The 19,408-nt window shown below is 40.8% G+C and overlaps 2 protein-coding genes across 12 annotated transcripts in view; one reads left to right on the top strand and one right to left on the bottom strand.

Moving 5' to 3' along the window:
* TANGO2 (transport and golgi organization 2 homolog) overlaps positions 1-15,491 on the bottom strand; it is a 28,948-nt gene extending 13,457 nt beyond the window's left edge. The window contains exons 1-5 of one of the 2 annotated variants that reach the window (XM_010398200.3): positions 15,225-15,491; positions 6,894-7,015; positions 2,769-2,857; positions 2,444-2,563; positions 1,343-1,457 (exon numbers count right to left, since the gene is read on the bottom strand). In XM_010398200.3, the coding sequence (XP_010396502.1) occupies positions 1,343-1,457; positions 2,444-2,563; positions 2,769-2,857; positions 6,894-6,949 (380 nt within the window). In that variant the 5' untranslated portion in view covers positions 6,950-7,015; positions 15,225-15,491. Of the gene's footprint in view, positions 1-1,342; positions 1,458-2,443; positions 2,564-2,768; positions 2,858-6,893; positions 7,016-12,253; positions 12,315-15,224 lie in introns of those variants that run through there. The other variant, XM_039560987.1, reaches the window with a different exon arrangement.
* Positions 15,492-16,108: 617 nt separating this feature from the next.
* The window catches only part of ARVCF (ARVCF delta catenin family member), a 258,893-nt gene continuing 255,593 nt past the window's right edge, over positions 16,109-19,408 (top strand). For 4 of the 10 annotated variants that reach the window (XM_010398197.3, XM_010398194.3, XM_010398195.3 and 1 more), the window contains exon 1: positions 16,384-16,593. The gene's annotated coding sequence lies outside the window, so the exon portion shown is untranslated. Of the gene's footprint in view, positions 16,130-16,267; positions 16,287-16,382; positions 16,594-19,408 lie in introns of those variants that run through there. The other 6 variants (XM_010398190.3, XM_010398193.3, XM_010398198.3 and 3 more) reach the window with 4 other exon arrangements.

Raw genomic sequence — 19,408 nt, forward strand, 5'->3', positions numbered from 1 at the left:
CGAAGAGACTCAAACTTACTGCTTGCTAGGTCACACTTTGAATATCATGTTTGCTTGAAAACATCTATTTCTTCTGCTGCCTTTTCAGTTAAAGATAGCCTTCAAATTTATGCAATCTAGCCAGGCAGCAACATATGGCAGAAAGCACAAAAAGTCAAATCCTCTGACCATGGTAAAAATTAATTCAGGCAACTGAAAAATTTTGGGAAGTCTCTGGTGGGACAATAAACTTTATAAAGTAGATAGTAAAAATACCAAAAAGCATCAAACTCTCCAACTCCCTAGCCTGCTTCTGGATTGAATTTCTGGAAACCTATATGTTTACTTCTAAGCAGGTGCATCAAGCAGAAATACACTCACGTTATCTTCACAGAACTGACTGATAAGTCTGAGCCACCAGCTGAAGGTGGTTTAATACAGAAAGTGGAAAATGTAAACACAAGGCCAGTTAGTGAGAGGGTGCTAGAAATTATTTCCACTGAAAAGAGTAAACACTGTGGCCTTCTGCTTTAAGTGTATTCCCAGAAGCATGCAGAAAAGCTGAGTGGGAGAAGGCCCTGCACCATCAGGTTGTCGAATAAGATGAATGCTTTGCACCAAGTGGGCCAAAGCAGCAGTGTTCTCCTGGCAGTTCAGATGTGCTCCCGGTCATGCAGTGTGCATCCAACTCGGAACTGACACACGGCCTGGAGATGGCTTAGCCCTGGATTTCCATTCTTCTCCATCAGGCAGAATGCAAGGGAAAATCAGCAGATATACTTGTGCATAGACACATGCACATGCAGTAGAAAGGACTGCGCCAACCACATTGATCATAATCAAGCATCAAACATCCTTTCTCAGCTACAGAAACCTTAAGTTAATGTTTATTTGTCTTGTGCTGATTTTTACTGTTTCATGAAAGATTCACAGACACTCTGACAGGAACAATAGCTTGAAAGCTTTCAGCTGTTCTTATCCTGCTGCAGCATGTCAACTCTCTGAGAAAAAAGGTGTCTGAGAAATTATGAGCCAAGGTTTTGTTTTCTCAAAATACAAGCCCCAGAGCCTCCAGGGTAAAGACTGGCTATGGCCTATCAGGGAGTCGCAAGAAGTTTTGTGGGGAGCACTGGTTAGAATACAAGACAGCCCTCCAGTGTTTGAAAGACAAAAAAATAACAAAGGAAAGGAGGACTACAATAAAATTAGGACCTTGAATGCCAATTAGCAAAAACCATGAGCTCTAACTTTAGTTTGTGACGGGCTTTTGTATTGTTACACTTCGGTGCTATGATGTGTATGTACAGCACTGTTATTATCTTTCTCCCTCTGACATTTGAACTGTGATGTTTTGTAGACTTACTTCAAGTCAGCTGCTAATAAATTAAATCCATTGTAAAGATGTCCCTCTACTGATACTTTCTTCAAGTAAGAGTAGCTGTCCAGATCTGCAGTCAAGAAGTTTGTTACAAGAGCACCTAAGAAAGAGAAGTACATAGAGCAACTTGTATGTGTACGCTCACTATTCTGACAGGCCTGGTAAAATAAACAGAAACATAAAGATTCCTGTTGCCAAAAGGCTGTAACAGTGGAAAAAAACCCCAAACACAAAATAAACCAAGTAACGAACCAACCTTTAAAAGTCTTACATCATTGTACCATGTTCACATTAAGACCTTGACTTTTACTCTGAAGAACTCAGTCAAAAGCTCTTGGCCAAAAATTCTACAGAATTCACATTTACTAACTACTCTGGACTGGATGCACCTTTCTTCTCCTCCCACCTCACAAATTCTTTCTTGTCTTGCTTCATTTCCCCTATACATGACCCTAAAATGAATTACAAATGACATGGTCCATTTCTCTGTATGACACCTTTGTCATTGCAATATATTCCCAATCCAGTACCATATGACAGTTACAAACAGACCTATTTTTACTTTAAAAAACCCCACAGATGTGCTGTTTTGAGCATCCTCTTTGAAAAAGGGTTTTTCCTATTATTTCTGCTCCTCTGATTTATCAATGCAGAAGAAGAATCTTTTAGGCTACCTCCAGCATAATCCAAGTTGCATTCCCTAACACAGGTGTTTGAATATGGATATACACTTTAAAAAAGTCTGCTGTGATCTAAAACTAGGTCAATGCTTGGCTAGTTGTTCTGCCTGTTAATTAGAATTACTTTCCAGAGGAGACGGTGCTGCTGAATTTCTTGTCTGAATTCAACTTCAGGCTCTAAGCACTACATCTTGTTTTACTTTTGCCTCAAAAAATCATTATCCAAGTCAAGTTCCTCACATACGTACTCAAACTCATCAGTTCAAAAAATCTGTTTACAGCACATAAACATTCTATTTGTCCATAAAGCTGTGTTAGGAAAATTAATTTTGTAATCATCATTATTTTACTGGAACACCAGGCTTTATTTGTCCACTTTCTTTTTTTTATTTCAACTCCTTCATACCTCTTCCTTTTGCATTTTTATCAATCTTTGGCTGCATATAGTTTGTCAGGGCCGCCATCTTGCCTTTCTTACTGATTCCCAGCCATGTCCCACCTTCTTTGCCCTCCTCCATATCCAGACCTAATGGAATAAGTAAGAGTTAGGTTATTAAATACATTAAAATTAAAAAATGTTTCAAACTTACAACATGTTTTCCTTAGATGTATAAGGAAGAAGAAAATTTCTTATTAGAAAGGCAACACCATCACCCTAATAATAAAAAATCCGTGCCATGATTCCCTTATAAATGATATAAAAACCACTCAAAACAGCAGGACATACATACCACTAAGGATCTCATTGCTGCTGTCCCAAAACTCGGCCGATTTGGATGGTCTGTGGTAAAATTCATCCCTATTAGCTGCTAGAATAAGCCTGTAGAACACAAGAAGAAAAAAGACACTATTACTTACAAATGTGGAGCTTCACAGTACAGGCAGGAGAAGAATCCAATTTTTTCCAGAGCATTAACTCATTTTAAGCATGAAACCATCCTTTATCTCCCATCTCACCTTTACACTCAGTGTAAAGGTCGACTGACGTCTGACAACAGCCTCTTCTCTCACTGTCACTGACTCAGCAAGTCCATCTTGTGAGTGAATGAGGCAACCAGTATCTTCAAAAAATACTTACAACAGAAGACACTGAATTAAGATCACACAAACAACCTTAAGATTCCTCAGCACAAAGTTACAGCTTAATGAAAGAAAATTATTATTACTTTGAAATTATTTTTTTTTAAAAGTGTTTTTCATTGGTAGAACATCCTCACCTGGGGAGCAGGTAACGGATTTGGCTGATCCAAGTAAAGGTAAAAGACAACTGTGGCCCCAGGCAAGCCCTGTGTGGAAATTCAGGGAAGCAGGTGACTGCAGAAAGCCCTGCACAGCTCGAGCACAGCTCCCAAAGTCCTGCTCATCAGTACCCACAACATGATTTGCCTTTATTTCAATTGTGAGACAGTGAACGCTCTCCTTTCTCTCCAGCTATGTTGCTTAATTTAATTTTAATGAAATGCCATCTTTCAAAAGCCTGCAGATTTTCTTAACCAGTTTTCCATAACCTCAGTATCTTCTTCACTGTCAGTTTCTCCTACCAGCTGCATCTCAATTACATCTGCACAGCAGAAGACAAGTTTGCTACTGGAAACTGAAGACAGACCATACAATTTTAATTCTAATTTCTAGCCACAACACACAAGAATCAATCCCAATGACATCTCATTACTTTGTTCAGCATTCAGATGTACTGACATTTTCTGCACATTTCTGAACTTTCATGCAAATTCATCTCTTCCCTAATACACTGTTTTAAAAGAGGATTGTGAGGTGCAAGTTGCACATTAGAAAAATACTACAGAAAAAGAATCATTATCAACCATAGAGGAACTAGAAAAACCTGACACTTCAATGGCATCCTTTCTGTAAGGTAAGGTGCTTAGTATTTTGTCCAACAAAGATAACATCTGTTGGAAAGCAAACTACATGTACATTTTTATCTTTCCAATGCAAATATAACATTGTTCCTTTCAAACTTACATAATTTTGCTTTTTCTAGCTGATTCTAGTCTTTGAGCTATAGGCTTTCTGCTGGTTTACCCAATTTCTCTCTTATTTCAACACACTCCATTAACAGGATGCAGCCTCCTTTCACAGATTTTTATTTAAATGAATATCTCCACTGTTAAAAAATAGTTTGCCTGAAGTGCATTTCTCATCCCCTGAAGCTTCAATTATATTTTGCCTTCAATAATTCTTGACATGAAACTGTGGTTTGTTTATAGTATCTAAATACTAAAAATAAGCTAAGTCTTTCTTGCGTGATTGAATATTCCCATCTCAAGTTTAACGCAGACTCCTAAATTTAGCACAAGGCTAGTATACAAGAGCATAATAATAAAAACATCTTTATTTTGTCTTTTATGAAACATAATTATACTGAAAAGGAGCAATATTAAGTGACCCTCATCTTCTAATAAATTGCAAAAAGCCTATTCAGCTATTTTTATAGCTGAAATAATTCAACTGTATTAGGATTTACGTATTAAGATTTATTTTAATATCGAAATGAAAACATGAGAAATCATTCCATTAAAGCAATTTCCTACAATGCAATTCAGCTCCAGAAAAGAGTCTGTGATTATAGCTTTGAAGCTTGAAACATTTATTTATTTTTAAGATGCACACAGTACTATTCAGAAAGATGTAAAGGCAGCATATTACCTCTGACAATAATAATGAACTACAGTAAAGTGCTTGTTACACTGCACTAAACTTTACCACAGATAGGCCCCGAGAGACAAAACAGAACAAGTTGCAAAGGTACAGGCAGATGGATTTGTTAGTGTGTCACAAGGGTGAGCTCTTTGCTTAATTAGGTGCTCAAGAAAATTGGCCAATATATTGGTCTAGAAACCAGAGTCTACCTGGATGGAAAATTCTCCTAAGTGTTAGAGAGGACATGTTTTAGCATGGCCATTTTCTTCTAGCCAGTAAACTCAGTCAATGAAAAGCTGTTTGTCTTTTCAACTTCTAATGCTCATTACAAACACTTTCTTTTAGTTAGAGATGCAAAACAGTAAGGAAAGTTTAATTGCCTGCTTCCTGATGGACAGAGAAATAAATTAGTATGTCTGCAGGTACAGGAATCCCCTTTTGGTTGGGAAAACTGTTCCAAGACCTCATCATGAAATAAACAGAGCTACAGCACAGAGATGCTCAGACAGTCAAGAAAAATTACCCTTAGCAAGGACTAGTAGGGAGACGCCTAACTTGGCCTAATAGCTATAATAGTGCTTGGAATCAGGAGGGCCGGGGACCACTCCCAACTGATACTCAGACCTATGTCCTTCAGAAACCTGAGGCAAAGGTGAAAAAAACATAGGAACAATTTAAAAAGAAAGAACTTCAACATTCTCCTGAATAAAGAAAAGCAAAAAGACTTAGTTATGGAGTGTTAAGAAAAAAAAAAAAACTAAAGTTATGTATCTGATGTTAAAATCTGACACCAGTAACACCATGGCCTGGCATTTATCACCCAAACAGATGGTTCAGAGTGATTTATCTCAGAGGTCTATATAGAGCAAGGCACTGCTTAACAAAAGACAGAAAGTTAGATACAATTAAATACTCCTGAATTTGGGCCAAACATCTCAAAAGTGTTGTCCTATTCTGACACTGCCAGCAAGTTGTTTTCTGATATAAATGAATAATTTCAATCTTGATGCAATTTTTCATAGCAAGCAAACTACTCTAAGTTTTACTTTCAAATATTGATCATGGCAGAAAGTTCACTTGGTGAGCAACTGCAGTTTACATCCAAAGGATTTTCCCAAGAGGCATCAAATTGATGAAACTGCCTTTCGCTAACTACCAACACAAAGAAAGTCAGACCAAATAAATGGATATATTAATTCAGCACCAGTCACATCATAAACAAAACCCCTTTTTAGGCAGGCTCCAGATGCAGAAAGGAATGCACTCTGTGGACAATTGAGGTTTCGGTTCTCATTTCCTTTCTTTCTATAGAATGGCATCTGCTTCTTAATACGAGAGGACAGGAGAACAAGTCAGTGAAAGGCACAACGATTTACTGAGCAGACTGATGGTTTCTGGTTGAATACCAATACTTGTACCCTACAAAGTAATATAGAACCTATACAGTATATATAAATACAGAAAACAATGAACCTTCATAGCCTGCTTATGGCCCGAAGTGCTGGTTTTTATTACATACTCAGTGTACTCAAAGATACCGATGTTGGATATGAAATTTAAAAACTATGAGCTACAATGAAAGAGAAAACGATTACAGGATGTTTAATATTTTGGAAACTCACTGTATGACATCGATACATTCTTACAGACTTACCTAGAAGCCTGCAAGCTTATTTTTTCTTCAGTTTTTGGCTGAACATTTCATACATGACTTAGTTTACTGCCTACAATTTTAATTGCAAGCAGACTTTGGGGAGGGGAAAGGCTAGGATACTTACTAGAAGTTCCTTGGTTGCAAACTGGAAGCCCTAAACGTATCTACCATACTGAAAGCAAGAGACAGCTACAACTGCGATGCCCACAAACAGGATTCCCCTTAGTTTAAATAATAAATTAGAAGGCAGGACTTTCAAACACTGGAGTACAACATTTAAAGGACTTATACGGCACATGACAGATCACCAGCAAAAGGTCCATGACTACAAAGCCCAAGACTTCTGACATAGTCTAAAACCAAAGGGTTCTCAAAAGGTTCCAGTAACTCCTCCAATGGGGAAAGCCATGAAGTTAAAACACTACAAAAGCACAATTGAACACATAATACTGACTTGAGTTTGTAGCTCACACACTGGCTATAAAAAGAAATTGTGTAAAATATTACAGAAGCAAGTCTGTTTTAGCTACAGCCATCTTACCTGTACGCATTTTTTGAAACTGGTCGGGGGTCAAATTTGAATAGAAGGATGCACATCGAAGAAGCGATGTTTAAGTCTTGCTTCTTCCACAAAGGCTCAATGCAAGGTCATTCTGTAATAGCCTAAAATGTAAATAAAGATTATCTATTACACTGCAAATTATAAGAAGATAACTTGCTGCTGCGCTGAAGCTTAAGGATTGCAATGTACTGAGTAATAGCTCACAGTAAAAATAAATAAATAAAATACAACTTCCAAACCAGATGAGTTTTAAAGACTGGTTTACAAACCAAATTCTTACAGTATTTCTTTCAAAATTATGCCTGGCTAGTTCAGATTTTAGGAAAAAAACCTGCATCAGGAAAATACTGACAAAGTCTACAGTGCTAGCAATACATGAAAAAAAAGACTGTTACGCAATTTCTGCTCATTACCAATGAAGTACTTTTACTTTTTTCGCTTTCTTAAGTAAAGCAAAATGCTTATGTTAGAATAAAGGAGAAAATAAGACTCAAACTGTTGCAGAAGCCAGAAAAAGCCTTGTTAAAGACACTCACAGACCTGCAAATAAAGTATAATTTAGACCAAGCTATTGTCAAAGTCCAGGAGAAATTATTATTGTTTAGCATCGGGTAAAAGATCAGGTATAAATAGAAATACACTGGACATTTTGTGTCCAGAGGTTACATTTTGATGAGGAGTTTCCAGCACCTGTGCTGTATTTAAAATTCTGGCCATGCAGATGGGATGACAAATGTGCTTTCCATTTCAAACCAACAAAACAGCTTTCAAATAGTTTGTGTTGTCCAATTAACATTTTTCTGGTAATAAAACTGCAGTTTGATCTTTACTTTTTGTGGCTGCTCAAACAATTATCGGAATGCTACCACCCAATGACACACCACCATTTTTTACTGCTACTGAGAGCTTTTGCCATGAAAGGGCTTTCAAGGTAAGTCAAAGGGAGAGGGAGACAGAATTCAACACCCAACTGTAAGGCCATCTGAGCAACTCAATGACTGAAAAAACTTCTGTACAAAAAGTAGGATTTTTAACCATACTTTCAAGATCTGTAGAAAGTGTCTCTGTTGCTCTTCAGTTTCTACATAATTTGTCATAAGAGATATCAGGAAATGGATCATCTTGACTACATTTCATGTTACCAGAAACAGAGCTGCAAGTGCAGCATTTGTACAGATCTCTTTTTTTAATTAACAGCTTGCCCATAGCTGTTGGCTCCTGTTAAGTCACAGTTCAACACTAAAACCAGCCTGCTGTTGTTGTCATGGCACAAGTTCAGTCTTGCAATCCAGTACCCTGCGAAGAGACTCTTCTGCTGCAGGACATGAACTAACTCAGAAAGAGGTGCAACACTCCTGACGTGCTTGACAAGAAAATTAGTGCACAGGAGCACGTGTGTGTGTAGATACGTAAACATACCTGAAAGTATTTTAAATTCTGTTCGCTGACAAAAAGAATTTTCCTCCTCAGTTGACTCATAATCTATGAGCCAAGAGCAATAGCAGAGCTATCCCAACTATTTTGTGTTTAACAGGTTGCACAATAAGGCACTGAGAAAACTGAATTAAATGACACTGTTGGCTTTCTTTGCCACTAACAAGTCAATCCCAAGACAACTGCCTTAGAAATACTTCATAAAATTAAGACGCAGTCTTGAATTTTGGATAACTGATTTATGAACCAGGTATTTTAAAAGACCCATAGCCAGCTTTACGGAGAAAATCTAACCAGTTTTGAGAAGGTGATATGCATCTTCTCAGCTCCTATTGCTGAATTTTCAGTAGACTGCAATCATACTGGACTTGAACTACCAGTACTGGAAGACGTGGATCTTTTACACACAGACTATTTCAGAAACAACACTCATAGCTCCAAAGAGATCACCTTCTAATCTATGGTTCTAGAGGTTCCCATCTACAGCACTACCATGAGTATCGTAGGGAATCCTTAATGGGCAAAGTGCCAAGAAGCTCACTTAGTGAAACCAAAGATACAAAATACAATTTTAATGACAACTATCATGGAGTACTCTTGCTGACTATGAAGATATGGCTCCTAGTATTCATTAGGTGCCCTGCCAGATAATTAAATGAATTACTTGATAAAAAGCTGTTTGCAATTAATCACTTATAAGACCACTATTTTAATAAAGAAGTGTCAGGCTCCATCAGCTGATTTACTCAGTTCCCTTCAAATAATTAAGTTGGTCCAGCTGTTCATGCAAAGTTACTGGCCAGCATAAAGATTACACAAAAACTGCCAGTCAGAAAACAGCTGCAAAATAAGTTTGCAACACTCATCACAATTATCTAGGAGGACAAATATTTTGAACACTTCGGTACCTTTCTAGAATCCACATTAATTATTATTAGGTACTACTGCTTTGACAGAACGATCTTTTTGTCACCCCAGCAACTCTGCTTGATGTTATTACAGTTCATTAAGTTACATTTATGCTTTTATTAACCCCAAATATCAAACCAGTGTATTTTATCTTGGGCTCCACCTGCCGGTCTTGAGACAAGTGTAAGTGTTTATAGGTCCTATATAAACAGTCCAACTTCTTCTTTTTTTTTTTTTTTTTTTTTTTTTTGACAGAAGTGTTTAAGCCAGATAAAACAGAGCTACCCCTTAAAATACCGGCAACACTTAACTGGCAAAGGAGGCAAGCAAGGTATTTTGGTACCTTCTTTGACCAAAGATGACACTGCACTTGCAACACATGTTGTGGATACTACCATTAAATTCTTAAATACTGTAAGTCAGACTCAAATTTGGATATTCTGAAATCTACAATGATTAACAAAACACTAAGAGGGAAAAAAAGCCTGAAGAGAGGCTGTCATAGATATGGTAAGTACATAAACATTCAATCAAAAAGTCTTCATGCAGGTGCCATTTTCTTGAGCTCATACTCACATAAAAGCTGGTGCTGCAACTGTGGGGATGAGATGAGCACATTGCACAGAGCTGGAGCTGCAAAGCAGATGTGCTCAACTCAGCCTCCTCCTCACTCAGCTGAGACCCCACAGACCAAGGAGAGGAGAAGGTGAAAAAGATTAGGCCAGCAGTGACTTCCACTTGCAACTCGATCCTACAGCAAGTCCAAAGCTAGATCAAAAGCTGATTTTCGAGCTCCATTTCTGCAGGAAATGTGTCTTCAGAAGCATCCTTAGAGATGCAGGAGGTGCTGTAGTTTAAAGCGATCAAATAGAAAAGGCTAAGTGGTGGTACAACACTTGCTTTCTGATTTTCTTTTTGAAGACAATGCAAGCCAGAATATATACACTATGCAACGTGGCAAGGTCTGCTGGAAGGAGGGAGAAATCCTCTGTTCTGGGTTGGAGACAGTGAAGACTTACTGCTGTCTGGATAATGAGCTTTTCTAAATTTTAGTTTGCTTGTTCCTAGTCAGTAAGACAACAGTTACCAAGGATGACATGATAGCAACAATCTCCTATTTCTGTAATGTTTCTAGTTTGCTGTCCAACTTATGCCTAATACACACAAACCAGCTTGACAAGAACCACAAACATCCTGTAATTAAGTGTTCCGCTCCAAATGGCACCACTAATTTGGAAATGACATTAAAGTAACTAAAATTCTTGTTCTGTGCTACAGTACTCTGTTAGACAGCACAGTGTGTTGTTTTGCTCATTTGAAGGCTCTGTTAAAAGCATGAGTGGATACATGCCAGCATAAGGTAGCATTGAGAGGGACTTTCAAGAGACCCAAACATGATAGATTGTGTATGTTCTTTTCATAGGGTTCTACCATCATTTGGATGATTAGAAGCAATCAGTTCACAATTTGGCATAAAACTATTTTACCCTTAAGAATTCCCAGTAGCAGTAGCATTTGAAAAATGAAGCCATTTGTTATGTATTTTGTATTCACAAATGAAGCATCATAAATAACATCTGTCAGTTACCACAGTGATCTCAATTGCTTCTCAACTGATCCAAAACTATTGTTTAGGTGCAGTCTAAAACACAGCTAAAAAATCATTATTCACTAGAATCTGCTAGTTTTATGTACTACAACAATAACTCGTGGTCAGCAGAGTGCAAAACTATTTTACTGTCTCTTTTGAGTATGTCCAAATGAAACTGAGCCCTACAGTCCTCAAATGCCCATAGAAGGGCCATAAAATTGGATGCATTTTCTTGCACTACTGAAATAAGTGTTTTTTAAATAGAGAACTTTAAAATCATCAAGAGATGCTTGATTAGTTCTTAAAAGTAATCTATTTTTTTTTTCCCTGCAGAGAAAAGTGTCTCATGGCTGCATTTTTAAAGCATTTTACTGTTTCGTTTTTGCACTTCCCTTGCGTAACACATGCTTCACTGTAGCAATACTAATAACTAAAGATGAAGCGGAATAGATGGATCTATAATTTGATGACTTCCAGGTTGCTCCCTATAAAGAGCATTTGTAAGCAACCTAGGCTTTATAACCCTACCAAGGTGAAGAGTAAGTCTTCACTGCAAGAGACAGCAAGGCAAAGTACAACACTTATGAAACACAGAAAATAACATACAAGGTGAACGGCACTCCCAAGTTTAATGTGCTAATTTTATTTTCAGCTGCTTAATTTCTCTCCGGCATTTTACTAGATTAGGTCCACTGTACAGCTCCCATGAGGAACAAACACCAGTAAACATAACCTTTCACCACACCATGTTTCAGAAACATTTACAAGGAAGGAGTAAAAGAGCCTTTGCCCCAGTTTCTCAAGAACACGAGTTTCTCCTCCGCCAAGGATCTGCGGACCCAGAGCTTTTTGCTGGGCTTGCTCCTTAGGTAAAGGCTGTATTTTTAGCTTGTACAATTCTTATGCTTTCTTCAGTGAGGAACCACCAAAAGTCATTAGTAGTTTTCACTGTCTATCTGTGACTATTTCTTGACCTCAAAGGGTCACCACACATTAAAACTTAATTTAAAAATTGCTTTATTACTTTTGTACACTTAAAATTACTCCTGGACGTGACGCAAGTACCAAGAAGCCACCACCTACGCAGGAATCACAGAATGAAATGGCATCGCATAACCAAAGAAAACAGGTGTGAACTGACACCTGAAAATATCGCCAGAGGTGCTGCTGGATAAATTTAAGATAAAAACCTCAAGCAAATGGCGCTCAGGGGAAGCGCCTTCCTTGGCGGGGAGGGCCGGGGCTGTGGCGGTGGCCAGGAAGGGCACACACAGCCCCCCGAACCAGAAGCCCGTCAGCTCCCGGCTGCTGGTGACAGCTGAGACGCCCCCGGGCTCTTTTCGAGCCCGCCCTGCAGGCACGGTGACCCCCGGCCCCTCACTCCCTCCCCGCCTCCCTCACTCACCCACGGCCGCCGCACCGCGCGTCCCCCGCGCCGCTTCCGGAGCGCGGCCGGGCCGCAGCAGCGCCGCCCCTCCGGGGGCCGGGCCCGGCTCCTCCTCCCGCCGGCGCTGCCGGCACCGACACCTTCCCCGGCGCCCTTGGCCCGGGGCTGTGTCCCGCGGGCCCGGCACTGCCGCGGGGTGTGTGTGAGGGGTCGGTGCGACACCGCCCGGCATCCCCCAGCGCATTGGGGGAGTCATCTCATAGTGCATGAGCTGCTTCTTGGCTGCCTCAGCCTACAGCCAGCATATCTGGTTTCAAGCTGAGACGGGAAATTCGGGTATTAGAAAATTTTTTTCCACTGTTAGGGGTGGTCAGGCATTGGAACAGATTGCCCAGGGATGTAGCAGTGTCGCCGTCCCTGGAGGTGTTTAAGATCTGGTAATGTGGTCTAGTGGTTTATAGAGGTTACAGTGGTAGTGCCAGGTTGGACTTCATGATCTTAAAGGTCTCTTCTAACCTTGCTGATTCTATTATTCTATGAAGGTGTGAAATAACAACATTAAATGCCTGATCTGAGCACCACAGCTCTCATACCTCTGAGGACGGATACACCCAGGACTGGGCTGTTAACAATCTTAGTGGGTTTGGATGTAGCTCCTGACCCTTCAGAACAAGGCCCCTGTTGTTGGGATGCTGTTCCCCTGACTACCTTCACCAGAGACTCTGCTTCCAGGAATGCCCCAAAGTCACTGAGCCCTGAGCTTGCAATGGGATGAATTCCAGCCAGGACAGCTTTCCTGAGGATTGAGGAAAACACAAGTGACAATGTCAAATTTGCTTTCAGTTATTAGCACAGCATGATCAGAACTGATAATCAAACATTTAGTAATGTTGATCTTCAGATTTAGGTTGGGATTGGATATGTGTCACCTTTTGGTCCTACTGAAATATTAATATTTCATTTTTCAAACAAAATCTCAAACTTATTTTTCTGACTTTTTTTTTAATGGGTAACAATAAAGGGTTTCAGTGGAGCCTGTAAATTACAAAATGTTTTATGGTGAAGCCTGTAAGGAAACACCATAAAAGCCTGGAGTGCTCTTTCAGGTTTTAACACTGATAAACACAATACACACAAGATGTGAAACAGTAATTAAAAGAATTCCCAGGGGCATAGAGATGTGTTAGGTGGCTTGTGAGGCAAAACCTTTCATCCTGGATACAGAAAACCTGAAGTCAATTGCCAGCTTTAGCACTGCTCTGGCATATGACATTGAGCAAGTTCAATCTCAATGCTTTCCTTCTCCATCATCATCAATGGGACAATAGCATTGACCTTCACAAGGTCTCTTGAGATCTACTGATGAAAATTACTGGATGAGTGTATGATCATCATTCTTTGTACTATTGCTTCTGAAACACAACAATAGATTGCAATTATTACCTTGAGACATATAAACCTAGAATGTATTTATGCTTTCAGGTAGAGAGCTGTTATTCAAAGCAGTTATCTGATGACTAAATTGACAAATTACAAATCTCCGTTACACTGAAATTGGTAAAATGCATGCACATTAAATGTAACGTATTGTTCATTTTGGCACTCTGTTTGAGTCTCAAAGTATAGACTCATCACTGTGACCAAAGATTGTTTAGCTTCTATGCTTGATACCCATTTAAAATCTTCAGATGATAATGTGAATACCTTCAGCAGCAGTCATGTCCATGGGAAGAAGCAAGTGTCCATAGGCTTAAAACTTAAAGGTGTTTTTTACTGGTTTTGGGTTTTTTTTGCTATTTTTAATACATATGGAAATAAAGAATAAGTTCAGAGTCATTTAAAAAGCCTTTTAGGAGGCTTCACAAAACCAGTCTACTGCAAGAATTTGTGAATACTGGATTTGGGGGCCATTCTGACTCTTCCTTTTATTCTCCTGTCTACCTTTTGTTCTGCCTAAAACAGCTTGGTTATTGTTGCCCCTTCTAGACCCTGTCCTAGGGGATCAGTGTATAGCTCCCATTGTTTGCCAAACTTGAATAGACTGATCCCAAGCAGGCTCTGATTCTGTATCCATTTCAAGAGAGTGGTACTGTCAGGGCAGAACTTCTATTGGAGAAAGCTAAAATACAAGCAGAAGCTTAATGAAAGGCTTGTAGAATTGTCCTGAGTTAGTTTCAAAAACTAAAAGAGAAATAGTCCTGATATTTGTTTAAAGTGCTTTTTCTTCAAGTGCTGGAATGCACATTATTTGGAATGCATAAAGCACACCTTAGATGGATTAAGTATCTTTTCCCTGAGAGGTCTCAAAAAGCAGCTGTAAAGAGGAGACATCAGAGACCCTGACAGTTTTCTAGAGATGAGCTCTTGCTCTGATTCAGTTTGGTATCTCGATCAATTGTCTAGATAATGCAAGATACTAGTAAATTTTGTAGCCTAATAAATGAGCGAATAATTAATATCTGGTTACAAAATCATCTGATGTATCCAATTAAGTCATCCCAGTCCAGTAAATTGCATTTTTAATGTCATAAAATGTGAGGAAATGCATCTGGAAATAAAGAATGCAGAGATGGAGCTAGCATGACAAAAAGTACCTCAAAAAAGAATTTAGTTGTTACTATTTCAGTGTGACCTCTCAGGGTAATACTGTGGTAAACTGGACTACTCTAACAATTAAACGTATAAATACACAATATAAAAAGGAGACAGGGGAGTGACACTGTCTTTGTCCACAGCACAGAGGCATTGGAACGATGCACCATTTCTGGCACCCACGGTTAGGGAGGGAGGAAAAACACAGAAAATTATTCAGAGGAGGAACATTAATGAAAGGGAGAGATAACAAGATATAAAATAGGGACGTAGGAAGCTCAAGCTATTTAGGTTACCAAAGACAAAGCTGAGAGGTGACGATGGCAGCGCATAGACCACTGCAAACGGCGAGAAGGTCAAGTTAGACAAATCCATGCGGATCGCGTGCCAGCATTACCTGGCTGCGCTGCACCTGACGGGCCCTCTGCCACAGCATTTCAGCCACCAGCTGGGCCCGGAACCTCCGGGCGAACAGCTGCGCAAGGCAGCGTTGCGTTCCCGAGCGGAGAAACCCTTCAACCGCGCAGCGAGGCGGGGGCGCGCACCCATCCAGGGAGGTGACAGAACGGTGCCCGCCGCTCTTGCCGAGCGCACACCGCCCGTGCTCCGCTCTCCAGCGCGGACAGCGCGGCCCCGCTCCCGTCCCGGGGCTGCGGCCGCTCCCCCGGCCACTCCCGCCGCCCGCCGAGGGGCGGGGGCCACCGCGCTGTGACGGACAGGCGTGCGGACCAATGGCGCGCGGCGGCGGGGCGGGGCCGCGCCAATGGCGCTCCGGTTGCCGGGCGCGATCGCAGCGGCGCCGCCCAATGGGAAAATTCGCGGCGCGGGAGGCGCGCGCCGGTTCGCGTGCGGCCGCAGACGCGCGGCGCGCGCGGGGGTCGGCGGCGCGGACGCGCGGCGGCGGGGCGGGCACGGCGCGCGGCCCCTCACGCCTCCCGCGCTCCTGCCCCCAGGTGCGAGTGTTGAGGAATGTGACGCCCTGCTTTGGAAAAAAAAAAAAAAAAAAAGAAAAGAAAGAGGAGCGGGCGGTGCCATCATGGTCTGGCCGGGGTAGTGCGGTCCCGTCGGGCCGCTCCTGTTGTTTTCCGAGCAATAGTTCGGGGAGGGCGCGCGTTTTCCAGCCGTGCCCTTGGAGCTTTTTTCTGGAGCGGCCTTGGGGCTGTCAGGAGCACCGTCAGAGGCCAAGCCGGGGTGCGGGAGCGGGGACCCGGCGGGCCCGATGGCAACCAGTCCATGTGCTCTGTAGAGAAGGGGAATTCCCCTGTGTGTTCCAAAAACGGAGCAAAAATCACAGTAGAAAAGGTAAATGCAAGAAAAGGGTTAATGAGTACTTCCACCTCCCCCTCCTTCCTCCCCCAACCCCCCAGTTGGATAAAGATGGTCTTGGATACCCTTTGTAAATAGGAATGTGGAGGTGGGAGGGGAGAATCAGCCCGGCTCCGACTACTCGGCTGCCTCGGTGGGTGAGCAGGCGGGAGGAGCTGGTGCAGCCCGGGCGCTCTCCCGGGGAACGCGCGGGGGACGGACGGGCACTCGCGGGGCGGGCACGGCGGGAGCGGCTCCTGCGCGGGGAGCGGGAGAGGAGGACAAGGGGCTGACATGCTGCCCAGCGGCTGCCGAGCGGTCTATTGAAGAGTTGGGAGGGTTTCCCCTCTTTATTTTTTAAAATTCTTTTAAAAAACATTTTTCTTTTTTTCTACGCCGCTTCCTTGAAGCTAGTAGCAGCAAGGAAAATAAGATGAGGACGGAGAAATAAGACGGAGATGGTGAGCAGATCGCTGGGTTGAGGGGAATGAATGAGGCTGCCGGGCTATTTTCTGAGAGGTTCTTGCAGGGTGTAGTACGTTTTGGGGTGATTTTGCATCACGATTCCGGGCTAGACTTCTTTGTTTGCTGAAGGTTGCTGGTTCAGGTTTAATAGCGTTCATCACTTTATTGTGAGATGCGCAACGAGGAGTTGATGTATGCGAATGCCTGAGTTACATGCGCAAGCCACACACACAAGCAACCCCTAAACAAACCAACGTTGTAATAATCCTGCAATATGATGGGCAGCTCTTGTCATGGAGGGAAGTCATTGCTCAGGTTATTTGTGGCATGCATAGGAGATGAGTCTCTTTGTAGCAAAGACCAAACAAAACTAACCCATTTCTTCACACATGCGAAATCCATTACAGACTTAAAAGCCCGAGTTAGGGGTTATTTTTTAATTTTCGCTTTCCCTGCAGTGTTGAGGACCACGGTTAAAATCTGACGTTTGTAGAAGTTGAAAAACTCTTTGAAATGTTCATTTCTAGTGAATATGGAATAGTAAAGACTGTCTTCCGTGCTTTCTCTCTTGTTTTTTTCATGTAGGCACTTGTTTGTGTATGTGAAAGGGGGAATTCTTATAACATGCACTTTGCTTGTTACGCTGTCGTGTTGTGCCTTTAGGTAGGTCACAATGCAAAACGTGATTCATAGCTTGTTAAAAAAATCCCAAAGCAGATTTTTTTTATCAAGTGAAGACCTGTTATCATACCAATAGCTTAAACCCTAAATACAAGTTTTGCGGGGGTGGGGGGGGGAGGGGTGGAAATAACCCTGCTGATTTTTATTAATGGAAATGCTTTATGGTAAAAAATCCTGCTTCTAAATGACAGAATATTGACATTGGCTCATTGTAACTTCCTGTGGATAGAGTGCTGCAATCTGCTGAATACACTAGTCCTTTAAAGGTCCATAAATTTAGACATATTTTGTTTACAAAATTGTGCAGGACTGCATGATGCAGTAGTAAAATCTGAAATTTTAGTGATTTTAGAGATGTTGCAAGGCCCTACAAAAGAAAAAAAATGCAGCTTCATATTAAATCTGCTATGGAAAAAAAAAGATTTGTTGTAATAAAGTAGTACAGGGTATGGATGGTGACTAAAGTAACTGCAAGGGCTGGAGAGTTTGGAGTTGGTATAGAAAAAATAAGTTGTGAACTATGTTGGGGTCTTCATGTCAGGTATTTGGATGGATGGCTCTTAAATTTATTTAAGCAGCGTCTCCGTCAATTCTTGTCTGAAATATTTAAATTATATGCTCCATTAGGCAGATGGTTTTATCTTCCCATTGCTTGGCTAAAGGAATGCATTAGGAAGCCAAGGTTTGGAAGAACAATAGTTTGACTGCATAGTTTCACTGCATGGTTTATCCTTGTGTATTGTTCAGAGATCATAGATTGTATTTTTTTTGACATTGGTGATCTTTATAAAGTGGATTTTGCTTATTTTATTTTTATGCCATAGTTGCTCTCAACATAAATATCTGAATTTCAATTAATATAACCATAATTTTGACTTACTATTTGGCTAAAATAGATGAAAAACAGTTCCCTTCTTAGAATTTAATCTATTAATTCAAAATCTCTGCAATTGATTTCAGTCTCAGAAAGTTTTTAATATTGGAAGAACCAGTAAGAGGTACAAATAGAGGGAGTTTCCCATTTTATTGAGTTAGGACACTGTACTAGAAATCGCAAAATTCCTGCCTTGTGCTTATACTTCAAATTTTGTACAAACTGTAGTTCAGATTAGATATCTTATCCTGAAGACCATCTGTATGCATGTTACAGTTATATAAAACTAAGCTTCTGTACTTGATTTTATGTAATGCAACACATTATATCTGCAGTGCTTTTGGTGGATCTTGGGTAGTGTCAGAATTGATACACTGCAAGGAAAACCTGTTAGAATTCTTGTGCTACCAGGTTTGTTGTTTGTTGCTCTTAATATTTTATTGTGTGAGTATAAATCATTGACACAAACATTTTAAACAAATGCTGTAGCAACTTAAGTGTGAGATGACATTTGGCTTGTGTCTTTCCAGTTTACCCAGAGTATGACAGTATTTTGTCAAGTGTGACGGCATCCTAATAGCCATCACAGTTACCTTCAAAGCAGTTAGGTCAAATTTTTTACTTTCTTGTCTGTCTCTACAGAATAAGGAGGGAAAGGCCAACTATAGGGTTACACCAATATGCATAGGGAAGGAATTTCACATGTGTTGCATGCAGTTACCTTATTCAGACTTCCTGTGTGTCTCCTGAAAATTAGCAATGAGATTTTTAAGATTAAAATCCACGTATTTCTAGAAAAAGTGTTCTTTCCATAATGCAAGACATTTAGAGTATACATATAATTTGACAAACACGTTTTCTTAGAGAAGGGCATCAGCGATACCATGGGTTTAAGCATTAAAATAAGAACAAGGAGATTTACAATTATTCTCTTAAATTTCAGGTAGGACGTGGTCTACCTGTGAGCTGAAGCAAGGCAGGTAACCACCTGAGCATCTGAGAAAAGAAGCAATCGATTTAGATAACGAAGTGGGTTTTAATTGCTTCAGCTAACTTGTGTAAAACTAAGCCAACCCCAAAAAACTGCGGTGTGTGCATTTTGTTCCCTGTTTGTCCTTTTCGCTCCTACCCTTGCATCTCACATGCAGACCAAAACAAACTGTAAAGCTACTTCTGGTGCAGTCTGCTGAGGTTCTAGAGGTCTACATTTTCTCCATTAGCTTGGGTCACATTTGTTTTAAATAGTATGTAAGAGA

Source organism: Corvus cornix, chromosome 15 (genome assembly GCF_000738735.6).
Source record: "Corvus cornix cornix isolate S_Up_H32 chromosome 15, ASM73873v5, whole genome shotgun sequence".
Taxonomy (NCBI): Eukaryota; Metazoa; Chordata; class Aves; order Passeriformes; family Corvidae; genus Corvus; species Corvus cornix.